This window comes from Suncus etruscus, chromosome 10 (genome assembly GCF_024139225.1).
Source record: "Suncus etruscus isolate mSunEtr1 chromosome 10, mSunEtr1.pri.cur, whole genome shotgun sequence".
Classification (NCBI taxonomy): Eukaryota; Metazoa; Chordata; class Mammalia; order Eulipotyphla; family Soricidae; genus Suncus; species Suncus etruscus.
The window spans coordinates 87,369,954-87,390,869 of record NC_064857.1 but is presented as its reverse complement, the minus strand read 5'-3'; the positions used below and the strand labels follow the sequence as shown (position 1 = coordinate 87,390,869).

At 39.4% G+C, this 20,916-nt stretch overlaps 1 protein-coding gene across 1 annotated transcript in view; it reads left to right on the top strand.

The window, feature by feature from the left end:
* The window catches only part of UBR1 (ubiquitin protein ligase E3 component n-recognin 1), a 152,732-nt gene that overhangs the window by 107,826 nt on the left and 23,990 nt on the right, over window positions 1-20,916 (top strand). Inside the window, exons 36-41 of the mRNA XM_049782441.1 lie at window positions 2,184-2,239; window positions 6,842-6,938; window positions 7,732-7,799; window positions 10,552-10,702; window positions 14,389-14,476; window positions 16,611-16,744. Coding sequence (XP_049638398.1) covers window positions 2,184-2,239; window positions 6,842-6,938; window positions 7,732-7,799; window positions 10,552-10,702; window positions 14,389-14,476; window positions 16,611-16,744 — 594 coding nt within the window. The remainder of the gene's footprint in view (window positions 1-2,183; window positions 2,240-6,841; window positions 6,939-7,731; window positions 7,800-10,551; window positions 10,703-14,388; window positions 14,477-16,610; window positions 16,745-20,916) is intronic.

Sequence of the window (20,916 nt, the reverse complement as noted above, 5' to 3'; positions counted from 1 at the left end):
AGAGAGAAAGAGAGAAAGAGAGAAAGAGAGAAAGAGAGAGAGGGAGGGAGAGAGGGAGGGAGGGAGGGAGGGAGGGAGAGAGAAAGAAGAGAGAAAGAGAAAGAAAGAAAGAAAGAAAGAAAGAAAGAAAGAAAGAAAGAAAGAAAGAAAGAGAGAGAGAGAGAGAGAGAGAAAGAGAGAGAGAGAGAAAGAGAGGGAGGGAGGGAGAGAGAAAGAGAGAGAGAGAAAGAAAGAAAGAAAGAAAGAAAGAAAGAAAGAAAGAAAGAAAGAAAGAGAAAGAAAGAAAGAAAGAAAGAAAGAAAGAAAGAAAGAAAGAAAGAAAGAAAGAAAGAAAGAAAGAAAGAAAGAAAGAAAGAAAGAGGGAGGGAGGAAGGAAGGGAGAGAGGGAGGGAAGGAAGGAAGGAAGGAAGGAAGGAAGGAAGGAAGGAAGGAAGGAAGGAAGGAAGGAAGGAAGGAAGGAAGGAAGGAGGGAGGCAGGGAGGGAGGGAGGGAGGGAGGGAGGGGAAAAAAAGAAAGAAAATGCTTTAACTGGGTCCGAGAGAAATAGCATGGAGGTAAGGCGTTTGCCTTTTATGCAGAAGGATGGTGGTTCGAATCCCGGCATCCCATATGGTCCCCCGAGCCTGCCAGGATCGATTTCTGAGCATGTGAAGCCAGGAGTAACCCCTGAGCGCTGCCGGGTGTGACCCAAAAGCCAAAAAAAGAAAGAAAGAAAGAAAATGCTTTAACTTCAGTGTTGTGGAGTATTCTGCCTACATTTTCCTCTATGTACCTGTTGTTTCAGATCTGATGTCATGGTCTTTAATCTATTTTGATTTGACCTTTGTGCATGCATGGTGTTAAGGAGAGTTCTGAGTTCATTTTTTTGTATGTAGTTGACCAGTTTTCCTAGCACCACTTGTGCAAGAGGCTTTTGTTTACTTCATTTTGTATTTCTTGTTCCTTTATTAAAAATTAATTGTTCATAAATCTGTGGGTCCATCTCTGAATATTCAAAACTATTCCATTGACCTAAGGGTCTCCCTTTATTTTAGTACTTTTTTTTCTTTTTTGGTTTGTTTATTTTTGGGTTTTGGGTCACATCTGACAGCACCTAGAAGTTACTCCTGGCTCTGTGCTCAGAAATTGCTCCTTGCAGGCATGAGGAACCATATGGGATGCCAGGATTTGAACCACTGTTTATCCTAGATCAGTTGTGTGCAAGGCAAACGCCCTGCTGCTGTGCTCTTTCCAGCCCTAGTACCAGTAAATGTTGTTTTAATGATTACTGCTTTATAATACAGTTTAAATTTGGGGAAATTGATTCCCCCATCTTTTTTTTTTTTTTTTTGCCAAGGATTGCTTCAGCTATTTATGGACATTGTTTCTGCATATGAATTTCAGGAATGTCATGGGTATCCTTAAAGGGATTGAATTAAATCTGTATAATTCTTTGGGAAGTACTGTCATTTTATTAATATTGATCACCTCCTAATCCATTGTCTCCATTTTCTTGTGTCTTCTTTTATTTCTTAAAGCAGTATTTTATAGTTTTTTTTTTTTGTAAAAGTCTTTTACCTCTTTAGTTAATTTGACTCCAAGGTACTTGATTTTATGAGGCACAATTGTGTATGGCATGTTTTTTTTTTTTTATATCTTTTCCCTTTCACTATTTGTGTATAGAAAAGTCATAGATTTTTGAGTATTAACTTTGTAGCCTGCCACTTTACCATACAAGTTTATTGTTTCTATGAGGCTTTTTTGTGGAATCTTTAGGATTTTCTATATACAGTATCATGTCATCTTATGCTAGTATTTATTGTTGTAAGGGTTTCATTATTTATAGAAATAATATTTAAATGACCTGTATCTTCTCTTTTAATATTACCTCAAAATTTAGAAATTTTTATATAGAATTTAAAGAAGAGGGGCCTGAGAGATCATACATTGGTAGGTCACTTGTCTTGCACGTGGCCAACTCAGGTTTAATCCCTAGCACTCAATATATTTCCCTGAAATAGATCCAGGAATAAGCCCTGAACAGTGCCAGGCATAGCAAAAAAAAAAAAAAAAAAAATCAAGCAAGCAAAAACATAAAGAAGAAAGGGGAAAATAAACTTGGTCAGAAATACTGGTAAAAAGGCTATTGGATAGAACTAACTGTTCAATTTTAGCAGTATTTAGGATTTTTTTCATTCTTTCAGAAAACCTCTTGGGAGCTGAAGAAAAACCTTTATTTGGAGCACTTCAAAATAGACAGGTATGTGTATTTCAGCAGGGTACAGTTAACTTGGAATAGTTTTAATGATTCACAGTTCATTTACTATTTTAGACAATTTTTATTTATTCCTTTAAAAAATTATCCAAAATTAGCAGGAGGTACACAAGAAAGGAAGCTACTTTGTCTTCCTCCAGAATACTGAATGGAAGATATTGCACACTTAACAGAATTTACCTAATCTCAGTGGTTCAGTATGATTCACTGAGATTTCACTTAGTTATCTTTTTTCTCCTTCTCTGTTTATTATCAAATAAGAAACCTGGTGTCGGGCCCGGAGAGATAGCACAGCGGTGTTTGCCTTGCAAGCAGCCGATCCAGGACCTAAGGTGGTTGGTTCGAATCCCGGTGTCCCACATGGTCCCCCGTGCCTGGCAGGAGCTATTTCTGAGCAGACAGCCAGGAGTAACCCCTGAGCACCACCAGGTGTAGCCCAAAAACAAAAACAAACAAAAAAATATTATTAAAGATTAATTTCATACATATATTATCATTATCACTCTATCATTCAAAACTAAAATTACTAGGAAATCCTACTTTTACATTCACTTATTCAATCATTCAGACCTTAAGTGCTCCCTAAGTTTCCAATGTTTTGGTTTTGTTTCCATGTTTTTTATTATGGCAAAACAAAGGATAATGAAGCAGGTTTGTTTGTTCAGAAATAGATGCCTTCATTTGAGAGAAGATAGTTCCTCTTAAAATATTTCATATACAATTCTGGGCCCAGAGAAATAGCACAGCGGCGTTTGCCTTGCAAGCAGCCGATCCAGGACCAAAGGTGGTTGGTTAGAATCCCAGTGTCCCATATGGTCCCCCATGCCTGCCAGGAGCTATTTCTGAGCAGACAGCCAGTAGTAACCCCTGAGCAATGCCAGGTGTAGCCCAAAAACCAAAAAAAAAAAAGAAAGAAAGAAATCTGGTGTCTCCCACAACTTTCCTTTTCACTTTGTCATCATTTACTATTAGTAAATGTAATGCTAATTGACTCATACTGGTTTTAAGAATAAAATGTAAGTGGGGCCAGAGAGATAGATAGCACAGAGGTAGGGCTCTTGCCTTGCATGCAGCCAGCCCAAGACAGATGGTGGTTTGAATCCTGGCATCCCATATGTTCCCTGTGCCTGCCATGATCGATTTTTGAGTGCAGAGCCAGGAGTAACCCCTGAGCACTGCCAGATGTGACCCCAAACTCCCAACCCATCCCGAAAAAAGAATAATCCAGGCTCCTTGAGGAGCAAATTCTGACATTACAAAACTATATTCCTACTTCAGTTCTAAGTCTCAGATGTAGATTACTCTAAAACATTAAACTCAAGAAATGTATTCATTAGCAGGTGGGGGGAGGGAGGCAAGGCTGACCATCACAAACTGAGAATTCTCTCCTAATTATTTTTCTTATTTTCCCGATAGTGGCATGTAGGATGTTACACTTATGCAAGTTGTGGCCCATAGTGTGCTTCCCTGCCATTCCTATCCTGCTATTTGAAAAGCAGAAATAGTTCCCTGAATTCAGTGGGTTTTCTGCCAACATTTTAGAATTTCTATAATCACATTTACTTACACAAACTTTAATAGAATAATATTAGATCAAGTCATAAGAAATTTATTCTGATAGTATAGTAGAATAAGTCACATTGCCTTGCATGATTCTGGTTCAATCTTTGACACCACATAGGATCCCTCAGTGCCATCAGAAAGTGATCCCTGAGCACCACCAGGTGTGACACAAATTAATTTATTTTGATTCTGAAGAAAATGAGTACCTAAGAATTGAAAGTGATTATAGATTTATACACACAAATAAATACATATGAACAAATATGGCAAATAAGTTTATACATGCATATAAATAAATTTAAAACAGATGCTAGGTTGGTAGACAGCTTGCCAAAAGAGCAGAGAGTACAGTTAGAGTAGAGAAGGATCTATTGTGAAAGTGATAGTTGGGGGACCAAAGCAATAGGTAGGGTAACAGCAGTAGGATATTTGCCTTGCACCTGGTCAACACAGGTTGAACTCTGCTTCAATTCTGGCATCCCATGTGGTTCCCCCAAGCCTGCCAGGAGCGATTTCTGAGTGCAGAGCCAGGAGTAATCCTTGAGCGCCGCTGGGTCTGACCCAAAAGCCAAACAACAAAAAAGAAAGTGATAGTTGGAACCAATCATTCTGGATAAGAACTGGGTGCTGAAAGGGGATAAAGTGACATGCGTGGCATTTTTTATTAACAGCTGTGCAAACCACAGTATCAAAAAAGGAGAGAGAGAGAATGCTTGCCCCAGAAGCACGAAGGGGAGTGTGGGTGGAGGGTAAGAGGGCATTAGGGAGGGTGAGAGGGAAACTAGGGACATTGGTGGAGATGTTGCCACTGGTGTGCACTGGTGAAGGTTGTTGTACATTGTATGACTCTGTGGAAAACTATTATGAACAATCATGTAACCATGTTGCTTAAATGCAAAATTTTAAAAAAATGCTAGAATATATATGAAGAATATGCATAACATTTTTAATATGGTAACCCTATTAGAATAAATAAAGTAATTACTATTGATTTTTATGTCCCATAATTGCGTGAAAATCACATTACTTATACTATTTAGTTCACTATGTTAGTTTTTGTGTACAGTTGTGAATGGTGGCAATTTGAATTCTACTTCGGTTCCCTTTTTCTTTTCTTAAAACATTGCATTGAATATTATTTTATAAAATTTACTGATTTTTTTTCAGTTTTTTTTTCCCCATCAGACTGAAGATGACTATAGACTCCCAAGTTGCTAAGTTTGCACTTTAAGTGGAATTGATTTTGTTGAGGCTCTTTTTGCATAAATCCAAGGAACATATATTTGTTCTAATTCAGGAATGAATTATGTGGACAGATACATCATGTTGCTGTAAGACTCATTTTGTCTTGATTATATAGAGATAAGTTTGACATGTAAATTTAAAAGCAACAGGATATAATTTCTTTTCCTTGTATTGTCTTTGTGATTCTTAAACTTCTATATTTTTATATTGGTAACAAAAATGAACTTTAAAATATCAAAATAATTACTTTTTTGTTTTTGGATTTTGAACTACACCCAGTGATACTTGGGTTACTCCTGTGTATGCGCTCAGAAATTGCTCCTGGCTTGGGGGACCATATTGGATGCCAGGGATCGAACTAGGTCTGTCCTGGGTCAGCAGCAAGCAAGGCAAATGCCCTACCACTACGCTATAGCTTCAGTCCCAACAATATTTTGTGGGTTTTTTTATTTTCATTTAAATAATATCTTTATTTAAACATCTTGATTAAAAACATGATTGTGGTTGGGTTTTAGTCATGTAAAGAACATCCCCCTTTACCAGTGCAACATTCCCATCACCAATGTCCCAAATCTCCCGCCATCCCACCCCACCCCCACCTGTACTCTAGACAGGCTTTCCACTTCCCTCGTTCATTCACATGGTTATGAAAGTTCTCAGTGTAGTTATTTTTCTAACTGCACTCACCACTCTTTGTGGTGAGCTTCATGTAGTGATCTGGAACTTCTAGCCCTCCTCTCTTTTGTCTCTGAAAATTATTGCAAGGATGTCTTTTATTTTTCTTAAAACCCATAGATGAGTGAAACTATTCTGTGTCTGTCTTTCTCCCTCTGACTTATTTCACTCAGCATAATAGATTCCATGTACATCCATGTATAGGAAAATTTCATGACTTCATCTCTCCTGATGGCTGCATAATATTTCATTGTGTACATGTACCACAGTTTCTTTAGCCATTCATCTGTTGAAGGGCATCTTGGTTTTTTCCAGAGTCCGGGTATTGTAAATAGCACTGCAATGAATATAGGTGTGAAGAAGGGGTTTTTGTATTGTTTTTTTTGTGTTCCTAGTGTATATCCCTAGGAGTGGTATAGCTGGATTGTATGGGAACTCAATTTCCAGTTTTTGGAGGAATCTCCATATTGCTTTCCATAAAGGTTGGACTAGACAGCATTCCCACTAGCAGTGGATAAGAGTTCCTTTCTTTCCACATCCCCGCCAGTACTGCTTGTTCTCATTCTTTGTGATGTGCACCAGTATCTCTGTGGCGTGAGATGGTACCTCATGGTTGTTTTGATTTGCATTTCCCTGATGATTAGTGATGTGGAGCATTTTTTCATGTGCCTTTTGGCCATTCCAACAATATTTTGTAAAAAAGAAATTATTACAGATATAATGTCTCTCTATCATGGAAAAATCTTTTTAAAATTATGTGAGACCATAAAACTTTTAGAAGCTTTTAGAAGTATTGTAATTTATTTGTAGAACTGTGATATATAAATCTATATAGTTATTTAAAAATTATAATATCAGGGGCCAGAGTGATTGCACAGTGGTAGGACATTTTCCTTCCACACGGCCGACCCAGGATGGACCACAGTTTAATCCCCGGCATCCCATATGGACCCCTGAGCCAGGAGCGATTTCTGAGCCCATAGCCAGTAGTAACTCTTAAGTGTCACCTGGTGTGGTCCAAAAACCAAACCAAAAAAATTATAATTTAATTCTATTGTTTTAATTTTGTTGTCTTTATCTTTTTAACTTCCTCTCATAATTTAGCATAATGGTTTGAAAGCACTGATGCAGTTTGCCGTTGCACAAAGGGTTACCTGCTCTCAGGTCCTGATACAGAAACATCTGATTCGTCTCCTATCAGGTATAGTCTCCTTTATTATTTTGTGCTGAAAGATAGCTCCCACTTTGCATACGGGAATCCAGTATTAATCTCTTACACCACATGGCTCCCCATACAGTGCACTGGATGTAATCCTTAAGCACATCCAGATGTGGTGACCCCAAAACCATTTTTAAAGTTATTACTATTTTAATATTTGTATGTTTTTATCATTACACTTCCAACAGGGTATTTCATTAGGAAACAACACATGGCAGTAATTTTGAACTCTTACTATACCTGCCTTACATGTGAAAAAACAAACCACATGTCTGTTTCAGTAGTACCTATAATCATAGTTAATTTTTTTTAAGCTTATTTCCTTTGAGATAACATTGGCTTACAAAAATGTTTTTACATACTTTTGGGGCACATTGTTACTATACCATACCTACCACCAAATGCCAATATTACTCCACCATAATCCATTAGATTATTTTCTCCCACTCCTCCCCTCTATGGTAACTCACCCTAATGAATAGTCTCTATTTTCAGTTATCCTTGTTTATTTACTTGTTCCTTCTAACTCTTATATTTATGTAAGGTTATAAATTATGTAATTTATAAATTATATAAATTATATCCAAGACTTCTGGAAACCTTTCCTAAAATTAATTTTTTAATTATGCTCCTCATACTTTAAAGGCTTGATTATTCAGTTTACAATATTTTGTATTTTATAACCTTGTTTTATTTTTGTTCAGAGTATTTGTATTTTCCATTTATACTTGCTTATATTATTATCTTACTGAGCAAATGCCCTTTTTTTCCTCAGTTGTTTTTCCTAACCTAAAATCAGAAGATACCCCTTGTCTTCTATCGGTAGATCTATTTCATGTTTTGGTAAGTGTTCAATTAAATTTTTTCAAAGCAGTCATAGTTTTATGATTTCCAAATTCATGAAATATAAATATAATTAAATATGAATATAATTATATTTATGAATGTAAATATATAATTTGTTTAAGATTATAAATTATTTGTATTCTAGCTATAAATTCCAGTCTGTCTATTCTGTTTACAGATCGAAAGATTTGATTAGCACATCAGAATTACTTTTAAAATTATTGGTTTCTATATGAGCAAAAAAAATAGTATTTATTTGGGTGGGGGTATGTGTTGGCGCTCACCTGGCAATGCTCGCATTATTCCTGGATCTATACTCAGAAACTACCCCTGGCAGGCTCTGGGGTTTGAACCCAGGTCAACAACCCGCAAGGCAAATGCCCTGCCTGCCCACTATACTATTACTCTGGCCGCACAAACTTTTTATAATAACTTATTATGCTTCTATGGGTCAGAGAAATAGTAGAGCAGTGAAGTGCTTGCCTTGCGCACAGCCACCCCAGGATTGCACTGAATATGTAGTCCACATGTCCCACAAGGAATAATTCTTTAGTATAGAGCCCGGAGTAAGCCTTTAACATCACCATGTGTGCTCAAAACAAAACACTCCTATGGGTAAAGGATCATCTTTCCTTTTTTCTTTTCCAATCTCTTCCTTCTTTGCTGCAATGCTGGGAACCAAATTAGGGCCTCATACTTACCAAACATGTGCTTTACACCTGAATTACATCACTGGTTCCCTTCTTCTTTTTTTTTTTTTTGAAGGGGGGCATACCTGGTGGCACTCGGAGGCTACTCCTGGCTCTGTGCTCAGAAATTACTCCTGGCTTGGGAGACCATATGGGATGCCAGGGGATTGAACCTGAGTTAGTCCTGTGTCAGCTGTGTGCAAGGCAAATGCTCTACCACTGTGCTTCCATTCCAGCCCTTCCTGGTTCCCTTCTTATCATTTAACTTGTTATTATTAGCAGTGATTTTGTTTTGTTTGTTTGTTTGTTTGTTTTTGGGCCATACCTGGTGATGCTCAGAGGTTACTCCTGCCTATGCACTCAGGTATCGGGGGACCATATGAGATGCTGGGGGATCAAACTGCGCTCTGTCCTGGGTCAGCCACATATAAGGCAGTTGCCCTACCACTGCGCCATCACTCCGACCCCAAGTGATTTTTTTTTCTTTTTTGTCACACCCTGTGACACCCAGGGGTCACTCCTGGCTATACGCTCAGAAATCGCTTCCAGGGCTCAGAGAGATAGCACAGCAGCGTTTGCCTTGCAAGCAGCCGATCCAGGACCAAAGGTGGTTGGTTCGAATCCCGGTGTCCCATATAGTCCCCCGTGCCTGCCAGGAGCTATTTCTGAGCAGACAGCCAGGAGTAACCCCTGAGCACTGCCGGGTGTGACCCAAAAACCAAAAAAAAAAAAAAAAAAAAAGAAATCTCTTCTGGCTTGGGGGATCGAACCTCAGTCCATCCTAGGCTAGCATGCACATGCAAGGCAGACACCTTACCACTTTGTGACACCACTCCAGCTTTGTGATTTTTTTTTTAATGTGAGCTATCTTGAAATAATCATTTTGTATATACCACAAATGTATCTAGGCTTCTCCTCAAACATCTATGGATAGATAGCAACTGTTTTGTGAGTTACTCATGTTTTGTTTTGAGACCACACCCAGCAGTACTCAGGGGTTACTCCTAGCTCTATACTTAGTATTATTCCTGGTGGGGGCCGGAGACAGCATGGAGGTAAGGCATTTGCCTTTCAAGCAGGAGGTCATCGGTTCGAATCCCGGCATCCCATATAGTCCCCTGTGCCTGCCAGGAGCAATGTCTGAGCCTGGAGCCAGGAATAACCCCTGAGCACTGCCGGGTGTGACCCAAAAACCACACACACATACACACACACACACACACACACACACACACACACACACACACACACACACACACACACACACACACACACACACACACACACACACACACAAAGAATTGCTCCTGGTGGCTTCAGGGATCTATATAGGATTCATGGGATCAAAGCTGGGTTGATCACATGCAAAGCCAATACCCTATCTGCTGTTTTATCACTCAGGCCCCATCTTTGTGAGTTTCTTGCAAAATTATTCCATCCCTATGGTGATACCCTTCCTTTAGAAGAGTTCACTTAAGATGAGCCAGAGTGATAGTACAGCAGGTAGAGCATTTATCATGCATGCAGCTGGCCCAGGTATGATCCTTGGTACCCCATATAATCCCTTGAACATTGATTGCTAGGTGTACCCCACCTTAAAAAAAGAAAAGAAAAAGATTTCACCTAAAAAAAAAGGAATTAGGGGGCCCGGAGAGATAGCACAGTGGTGTTTGCCTTGCAAGCAGCCGATCCAGGACCAAAGGTGGTTGGTTCGAATCCCGGTGTCCCATATGGTCCCCCGTGCCTGCTAGGAGCTATTTCTGAGCAGACAGCCAGGAGTAACCCCTGAGCACCGCCGGGTGTGGCCCAAAAACCAAAAAAAAAAAAGGAATTAGGTTAGGGCATGAAATTTCTGGATGGCAGAATCTGGTTGCTGGTCGTAGGAATGATGGAAATTATTTTCCATTTATGGCATATTCTAAAATATTCTGAATAACTAGGAAAATACATGGTTATTAAAAAAGGAATACAAACCCATCATAGCATTTGTTGTTCTTTGTATTTAGTAGGATATTAGTTTATTAATTGTTTCCCACATTTATATCTATATTTTGTCTTAGGTAGGTGCTGTGTTATCATTCCCATCCTTGTACTGGGATGACACTGCTGATCTGCAGCCTTCAGCAATTAGTTCCTCTTATAATCACCTTTATCTTTTCCATTTGATCACCATGGCACACATGCTTCAGATACTTCTTACTATAGACAAAGGTACGTTCCATTGGGGATCACTGCAAATTACATACTACGTATGGTTATGTATGTTGTATATGTTATGGTCTATTATCAAGATTAATTATTCCTATGATTACTCATCTGTTTCTATGTTCTTAATATAGTCTCTTGTTAAATGATATTTATTTGTTTCCTTGTGATGCTATTAAGCAAAAAGGCCAAAGCACTTCTGTGAAATAGGGGTAATTAGCTATACCAGTGGTATTACGGGTATTCAGCACTGGTCTGTAGAGCATTGCTGCTCTGCAGATATAAAAAGACTACCACTGAACCAAGTAACTGTACATGGGTTCTGTTTTATTTTTCTTAATGTTCTTTGACTGTAAGTTCAAAATTTAGGCGTCAGCAAGGGGATTTCTTTTGAGAACTCTGTTTATGGGTGATTGTCCTTCCACTGTAACTTTACCTTGTCCTCGTACTTTGCATCATTGTTCTCATAATTAAAAATAAAAAATTAAAAAAAATTAAAAAAATAAAAAAATTAAAAAAAAATCCTTCCTGGGAGCTGGGAGCCTAGCAGGAGGAGGTTTGGCAGGCTCCCACCATGCTGGAGGCCTGCTTGACCAGGCCTAGTGGAGGTGCAGGACTTGGGTAACCCCAGCACCCCTCTACCGCCTTGCTCCAGATCTCCAGGGCTTCCCCGGGCCACATGCCTGGGCAAGCCGGTGAGTTGGGTCCCTTGGTGGAGCTTGAAGGTACCCTAGGCCTTCCCCCATCATCCATTCAGCTCCTTAGGAAGGGTCTGGGTGGGGCTCTGAACTTCTGGCCTCCCAGCTTCTTGAAGTCACTGGTAATCTCTGTCCAGTCTATATTTTCAAAATCGCGTGTGGGCTATTGCTCCCGCCTGCACAAGAAACATTAATAGTACTCTCACAAGAAACATTAATAGTACTCTCACAAGAAACATTAATAGTACTCACTATCATTGAATTATGTTTTTATGTATGCAGAATGTCCATTTTGTACTCTGCCCTTTTGCATACCCCTTCATAAGTTCATATTTCTCTTTAACTTTTTTAACTCCTATCATCATTACTCCTCATTTACCCTTTCTAAATTAAGTACTGTTGAGTCCTAAGTCACAGACCAAAGTGGTACCCTGGAGTTAACACCCACCCAACTATTTTAAAAGGCATAATAATGACACATATCTTTTCAACATTTTATGGGTGTTTTCTTTGACGTCTATAAACTTTTGCTGAATATTTTCTTATACAGTGACGATCCCCCCCCCCCATGTTTTTTATCTTCTCTTTGTGAACTGCTCAATATGGAATTTGGTGTGAAAGAATCCCTCAGTTTAATACTTATGTTTGAACCAAGTCATGGGTCTTGTTGGAAATGTTCTTACGCCCCCATATACCTGATAGCACCACGTGGCTTTATTTCTTGTTTGCTTAGGCACACTAAAATGGGAAAATACTATACATACCAATAAGTTCTTATCTAATAGAAATGGGAACACACAAATCTTGTAGTGCAATGAGACCTTACACCCTGAACATTGACATAAAGACCTGGCACAGGCCTCAGAAGAATGGGCATTCTCCATTTACCCCTTGATCTACAGAAGACATTTACAAAACATCCAAGGTTGTATATAACATCACCCGGAGGCATTCCTGTACCAGGGAAGACCCTACAGCTGCTCTGACATCGATCAAAAGAGACACCCCTTAACACTGAGAAGACAAGAACAATGACCTGCTTACTGGACAGGGCTTGCTGTATTGCCCCTTAATTGTGAGGTTTGTCTATAACATCACCTGGAAGCAATCCTCTACCACGGAAGACCCTACCACTGCTCAGACATCGTCCTGCTCAAAAGAGACTTCCCTTAACACTGAGAAGACTTAACAACAACAACCTGCTTACAGGACAGGGCTTCCTGCATTGCCCTTTCATGGTGAGGTGAAACGAGAAGGCACTCCACATCATGACTTCAATGTAGGACATGCAGATTCCAGAATCTTTAATACAGAAACATGATACCAACAACAGAGACTGTGTGATAAGTGTGTTGGCATTACGGACAATGTCTTGGATCGAACGATAACTTGCCTGAAGCCTAGAGCTGGTCTTATGCCAGGAAACTTCAGGGGTAGGATCTCTTTGTATTTAGGCCAAGGTTATTCCTTTCCATGCCTCTCATATTTTGGTGGGCCTATGCAAACAACAATTGCCACTCTAACACCGTTTTTACTGTGCTCCTTTGACTCTAATCCTTAAAACGCACTCACTTAAAATTTGAGGTTAACTTAAGCTAATATGCATGTACATGGAAATGTAAAAAATACTATGCCTCTAATGTTTAAGGAGTTACGTAAGTTTGATGGCTTTAGATTGCCTTGTGTGCTGTTAAGAAATATTATAATGTGCTACAATCTGGGGACTTGAGGGGCAAAGTAATTGCACATGGATTCTGTTTTATTTATCTTAACTTTCTTTAGCTGAAAGTTCAGAGTTAAGATATCAGCAAGGAGACTTCTTCTGAGAATTATGTTATGGGTGATTGTCCTTCCACTGTAACTTTACCTTATCCTCTTTCTTTGCATCTTTTGTTCTCATAATTCAAAATAAAAAATTAAAAAAAAAATAAAGGTAATAAATTCAAAAAAAAAAAAAAAAGACTACCACTGAGCCAAACCACTTGAGGCTCTGACTTGTAGCTCCTCCTCAGAGAGGCATTTTGATTTGCTTTTCTAATTTTTTGTTTTAAAGTTTTCCATTTTAGGGGCTAGAGAGATATCACAGTGGTAGGGCATTTGCCTTGCACATGGACAGCACAGGACCAAGTGAGTCAATTCTTGGCATCCCATATGGTCCCCCGAACCTGCTGGGGGCAATTTCTGAGTGCAGAGCCTGGAGCGCTGCTGGGTGTGGCCCCCACCCCCATCAATTTTTTTCCATCTTAAAGTTGTATATAGTTTCTCAACCTTTTGCTATAATCTTGTCTATAAAACTTTTCTTAGCTTCTTCAGCTAAAATGATTGAGTTTTTTTTTTAAATCTTATGCCATTTATTCTATAGTTTTTTTACTTTATAGTAAGGACTACTGGTACCCCTGAGTGCCACTAGGTTGGTCCCAATGACTCCCAAGACCAACCCTAGGCCTCACCTCATAAAGTCAAGCATAATTGGGTATTGCCCCTATAAAAGAAGCAACCTTTTGGGATTAGGGAAGTAGCTCAGTGGTAACAAACATGTCTTCCATGTGTAAACTCTAGGTTTGATGCCTGGCATCCCAAAACTTAATAACTCTCCACTCAATACACCCTCTGACTTAAAAAAGTCTTTTACATTTTATATGTGTGTGTGTGTGTGTGTGTGTGTGTGTGTGTGTGTAGAAACACCATATTATATACTTAAATATATACATGGTTTTGTGTTTTGTGTTTATTATATAAGGGCCTCCCTGGTAGTGTTCAGGGGACTGTTTGATTTCTTGGACAACATTGAGGTCTATGGTTAGTTGGCCTGTGATTCTGCTCTGTTTCTTCAGCTAATAGTTAGATCAGCTGCTTAGAATAAAAACAAGGGAAATAGCCTCAGTTGAGTTGACACTGTTTATTATCATTTTCGAAAAAATGACATTGTAACATAATTTATGAATTGAATAGCAAATTCATAAACTCACCGTTCAGAGGATTTATTTTTTCCAGACTTCCCACCTGCTCTGGTTCAAGAAGATAGTGAAGAAGCTCATTCTGCATCTTCTTTCTTGGCACAAGTTTCACAGTATACAAATGGGTGAGTAGTAGGTTATCTATTCATTCTGTTTATATATTCTTTTTAATATTTCTACATTTTTGTTCATTTAACAGTATAAACTTAAATTCTTTTCATTCCAATTAAAAAATAACGAAGGCCATTTGGAATAATAATAACATTTGTTTCTGAGACTGAAACAAGTTTAATGCACCTTTATTATTTTGTTTGGTTTTTGGAGGGGTTCACACCCACCAGTATTTAGGTCTTACTTCTGGCTCTACTCAAGCATCACTTTTGGCTGTGGTTGGGGGACCATATTGGATGCCAGGGATCCAACTGGATTGACAGCATGAAAAACAAGCCTTACTCTCTACTCTTGCTCTAGCTCTACATTTTTTTTTTTTGTAAACTGTTTTACAAACAAGCACAGAAAGATAAAATGTTAACAATTGTTAGAATTTAAATAAACATAGAAAATAGGAAACACTTTTTTCTGTTAAAATAGCCCATGGTGGGACTGGAGTGATAGTATAGCAGATAGGGCGTTTGCCTTGCATGTGGCTGACCCAGGTTCAATCCCCATCATCCCATATGTTCCCCAGAGCCTGCCAGCAGTGATTTCTGAGCCCACAGTTAGGAGTAACCCCTGAGCCCCACTGAGTGTGGCCAAAAAAAACCCATGGCAGGTAATACCCGTGTTGCATGATGGTTCTTTCTGCTATTTTTATATTTTTAATGCTATTTATGTGTGAAATATACCATCAATACAGAAGTTCAAGCCACAGTGCCAAGTGCACTTTATAAGAATTGGAGAGATGATACAGTGGGTAGGATGCTTGCTTAGCTGGTAGCTGACCCAGATTTGATCCTTGGTACTCTAGAGTCCCTTGATCCCTGCCAAGAGTAATTCCTGAGTACAGAGCCAGAAGAACTCCAAAGTACCTCTGGGTGTGGTCAAAAATAAAAAACAAAAAGTGGCTAAGTATCACCTCCTGCCAATCATTTTTACATTAGGTGCTGAATGTATTTGTATATGTTTAATGTATTTTTAACTTATTAGACTATTTCTTAGATCTGTGTTATATTTTATTAAACAATTGAACAGAGGGGCCAGAGAGATAGCACAACAGTAGGGCGTTTGCCTTGCATGCAGAAGAACAGTAGTTCAAATTCCGGCATCCCATATGGTCCCCCAAGCCTGCCGGGGGTGATTTCTGAGCATAGAGCCAGGAGTAGCCATGTGTGGCCCAAAAACCAAAAACAAAACCAAAAAAAATTTGAACAGAAAGTATAAAAAATTTCCATTTACTCCTGCCACAGATTTCTCCTAACCTCTTTCATCAGTGTGATACATATAAAGTTTAGAATTTACTTTTTGTGTTGTACCATCATAGTTTTATATAGAGTAGTTTTTCTGTCCTGTAAATCACCTATCAATTTTAATATAGAAATTATGACTGTTAATTTTCCTTAACTGCATAAGTAAATTATGGTGAATCTTTATGCTTTGCATTTTATTATAAGGGTTAAACTAAGAGGAAAATCAGATTTTAACATCTGTATGTGGTACACCAAGAACACAAAATCAGCTTGCTTGGCTGCAGACATCCTAAACCACTATACTGGTCTTTCAAATTAATTTCTTTTAGTCTTTTATGTCTTGTGTTAAAGAGAAAACTTAAAAAACATACAAGCCAGAGGCTGAGCAATAGCACAGTGGGTAGGGCATTGCTCAGAGTAACCCCTGAGTGCAGGCTGGGTATGGCCCAAAAACCAAAAAAAAAAAAAAAAAAAAAAAACCACAAAAAAAACCAAGCCAATTAAATATTTAATATTTTTAAATTAAGTGGATAAGGGTCTGGAGCAGTGGTCCTCAAACTATGGCCCGCGGGCCACATGTTGTATTTGTATTGCAAAATAAGATATATGCAGTGTGCATTAGAATTCGTTCATAAGTTTTGTTTTTACTATAGTCAGACCCTCCAGTGGTCTGAGGGACAGTGCCCCCTGTTTAAAAAGTTTGAGGACCCCTGGTCTGGAGTAATAGTACAGTGAATGTACTATCTCCATGCTATCTCTCCACCCTTCCTAGTTACATATTTTAAAAGTGTGTTACAAATCTATGGTTTTCATCTGATCATATTCTATTTATTCCAAAATTACTGCTTTTTAGCTGCATTGAATGTGGTATTCCTGGCTGGTATCTGTGGGTTTCTTTGAAGAATGGCATCACTCCATACCTTCGCTGTGCTGCACTGTTTTTCCATTATTTACTGGGGGTAACTCCACCTGAAGAACTGCTGACCTGTAAGTAAAACTTTTATCTTCAGTGTCATTAATACAAAGAGTAGGCAAAACTGCTTCCCCATATCCCCACCTCTTTGATCAGTCAGTGTTTATTCTAAACCTATATCCCCCATCTTAATGAGACAAAAAAGTCAGGCCAAACTCCAGTTTAAACCTATAATTAAAATCAAAATATAGGACCAATGCAGGCATCCAGAATGTTTTCACAGAGACCAAAGAAATGGCCACATATAGCCGTTTTGGGGAGGATTATTTATATACGTTAATATATGTTAGATACATCCATCAGTGCTTGGGGCCACGCCTGCTTTTTGCTCTAGAATGCCCCTAGTGGTGCTCAGGGAGCCTTATGTGCTGCTGGAGCTTGAACTAGAATCAGCCACATGTGAGACAAGCACCTAAATCTCCATACTGGGGGCCAGAGAGATAGCACAGCGGTAAGGCAATTGCCTTGCATGCAGACGACCCGGGACGGACTCAGGTTCGATTCCTGGCATCCCATATGGTCTGCTGAGCTGCCAGGAGCGATTTCGGGGCATAGAGCCAGGAGTAACACCCCTGAACACCGCTAAGTGTGGCCAAAAAAAAAAAAATCACCATACTGTTTTTTTCATTCTTAGCCCATTGTTTTGAACATTAGATGCTAGGCCTGGTGAAACTTAGAGCAGCAGACCTTGCCAAACTTCCCAGACTGGTTTGATTCTGATAATAAAGTGATTTTCAAGTGCTCAAATCTCAAAGATTCTCAAATATAGACCCCTACTAGAAATGCAAGGCTGCTTTCATTACTGTTGCTATTGCATTTTCTTGACCTTCAGATTCAATTTTCTGGCAAAGTCTATTGCATATAGGACCTTAGCACACTGTCAGGCATCAACAGCTGGGATGTCGCACATTCTTAAAGCTACAGATGATACAGCAAGCTTATGACTGTAAATTCCCAGCATTGAGACTGAGAACACAGACCCAGAGCCACATCTTCCTACAGAACCCCAAATGGCCAGTCAGGTTCACAGAAAACCAGACCAATCATCTCTAGGCCAAATATAGCACCAGATAAAGTGAAGATGAAGAGGAAATCATCAGTATTAATGGGCAAAGACAAAAACCTGGGAAGAACCCCAAGCACAGTTTTCTAACCTCCCTGATAAAGACTTCAAAGAGCAATAGTTAGAATATTCATAGAATTGATGGAACCAGTAGACAAAAACTTCAACAAGAAAATAGTATAATAAAGTGTATGTGGAGGAGGATACACACATTCTTCTGTTAGAAATCAGAGAATAAAGATTTTAGCAGCAGAAGAGCCTGGAGAGATAGCACAGCAGCCGATCCAGGACCAAAGGTGGTTGGTTTGAATCCCGGTGTCCCATGTGGTCCCCCGTGCCTGCCAGGAGCTATTTCTGAGCAGATAGCCAGGAGTAACCCCTGAGCACTGCCGGGTGTGGCCCAAAAACCAAAAAAAAAAAAAAAAGATTTTAGCAGCAGAGTGATAGAACGGAAGAAAAAAGCAGTATGTTAAAAAATAAAGTAGGGGGCCTGGAGAGATAGCACAGTGGTGTTTGCCTTGCAAGCAGCCAATCCAGGACCTAAGGTGGTTAGTTCAAATCCCGGTGTCCCATATGGTCCCCCATGCCTGCCAGGAGCTATTTCTGAGCAGACAGCCAGGAGTAACCCCTGAGCATCACCTGGTGTGGCCCAAAAACCAAAAAAAAATAAATAAATAAAAAATAAAAAATAAAGTAAGGCCGGAGAGATAGCACAGCGGTAGGGTATTTGCTTTGCATGACCCAGGATGCTGATTCCAGGCATCCCATATGGTTCCCTGAGCCTGCCAGTAGCAATTTCTGATTACAGCAAGGAATAACCCCTGAGCGCTGCCGAGTGTGGCCCAAAAGCCAAAATAAATAAATAATAAAGTAGATGAAACTATCAACAAAGAACAGAAGAGGAAGAAAGAGGCCCGGAGAGATAGCACAGCGGCATTTGCCTTGCAAGCAGCCGATCCAGGACCATAGGTGGTTGGTTCAAATCCCAGTGTCCCATATGGTCCCCCGTGCCTGCCAGGAACTATTTCTGAGCAGACGGCCAGGAGTAACTCCTGAGCACCGCCAGGTGTGGCCCAAAAACCAAAAAAAAAAAAAAGAAGAAGAAGAAGAAGAGGAGAAAGAATTAAGACAAATGAAAATTTAAGAGATTTATGGGACAGTTTCTAGAAGAATATTGTTTACATTATAAGAAGTTCTAAAAGAGAAAAGAAGAAAAGAATTAATAATAAAAGAAATGTAAACAGAACTTGTCAATCTGGGGATAGTGTCATGGACCCAGATATAGGAAGCTCAAAAGAGTTCCAAACAAAATAAACCCAAATTGAAGACTACCAAGACACATTGTAATTGAAATGGCAAAGATAGAGATAGAATACTGGAAACAACAAGAGCCAAGCTACAATATATATATATATATAGACTAGAGGGAATAGTATGGTAGAGCCAATATAGTCGATGAAAAAGGCATCCAAACAATATTCCGTTTGGTTGTTATTCAAAGTCAAATGATAAAAAAAAATTAGGGGAGCAATAGGGCAGTGGTAGGGCTGTGTGCTTTGCATGCAGCTGATCCAGGGCAGACCACGGTTCAATCCCCCACGTCCCATACGGTCCCCAAGCCTGGAGCCGTTTCTGAGTGCAGAAACAGGAGTAACCCCTGGTTTTTGGATCACACTCAGCTCAGATATCGCTCTTGGCAGGCTTGGGAGACCAAATGGGATGCTGGGATTCTAGCCACCGCCTCTCCTGGATTGGCTGCATGCAAGGCAAATAATGTTACCACTGTGCTATCTCTCTGGCCCCTAATAAAAAATTTTAATGCAAATTCATTTAAACCAAACCATCTCTGAATAGTACTAAATGATCTTTTATAAGAAACAATTCTTGGGGCCGGAGAGATAGCAACTAAATGAGAGAAAATATTTGTGCACCATGCATTTGTCAGAGGCCTAACACCTAAGATATAATAAATCATTTTCAAAATGCATCAAAAAATGGGAAGAACTGAAACTTCTCTAAAGAAGACATAGTAGATGTGAAGGCGATCTGGCTGTAATACCTGTCACTCCATTGATCGCAAGGGTTGATCTCACTGAACTGTCTTGGTACATGTCCCCTTCTTTCTTCACTATTCCATGTGTGTCACCCCTTAAATTGTTTGCTGGGTTAAAAAAAGACAGCCCATCCCATATGATCCCTGTAATCTGCCGGTAGTGATCCCTGAATAGAGTCAGAAGTAAACTCTGAGTATTCCCAGGTGTAGCCCAAAACACTAAGAAGATAACCTTCCTCAAATAAAGATGAACCTTAGGGTTCTTCAGTTGAAGGTATGCAAATAGTTGCATCTCCTCCAAGCAAACAAGCTCTCAGGAAGACATGCTTCTGGCCAACAGGCATATAAAAAAATGTTCATCATCACTGATTATCAGTGAAATGTAAACCAAAATGACAATGAGGTTTCAAACTACCATGTGACCCAGTAATTCTTCTCATTGGTACTGATTCTAAGAACACAAAAACACTAAGGTATATGCATGTTTGTGTTCATTGTAGTGTTGTTTGCAATAGCCAAGATCTGGGAACAAATTAAGTGTCCAACAACAGATGAATGGATAAAGAAACTGGTAGGGGCTGGAGATACAGTATAACAGGTAGGGCACTTTCCTTGGTGTGCCAACCCAGATTCAATCCCCAGTACCCCATATGGTCCCCAGATCCAGGAGTGATTCTTGAGAACAAAGATTGAGCCCTGATCACAGACAGGTGTTACCCAAAAAACATTAAAAAAAAAAAAAAAAAGCTAATCAAGAGGACAGAGAGATAGCACAGTGATTGGGTGTTTGCCTTGCATGTGGCTGATCCAGGATGGACCCGGGTTCGATTCCCAGCATCACATATGTCCCCCCTACCCGAAGCCTGCCAGGAGCAATTTCTGAGTGAAGAGCCAAGAGTAAAACCTGAGCGCCACTGGGTGGGGCCCAAAACAAACGAACAAAAGGTAATCAAGAATAAGCTGAGGCCAGGATATGTTAGTCTTATAAGAAAATAATAATGGGAGATTTCTCTTTTTTTTAAGCAAAAAAATGACATTGATGGTATTAAGAAAGGAAATTGGGATTAGCT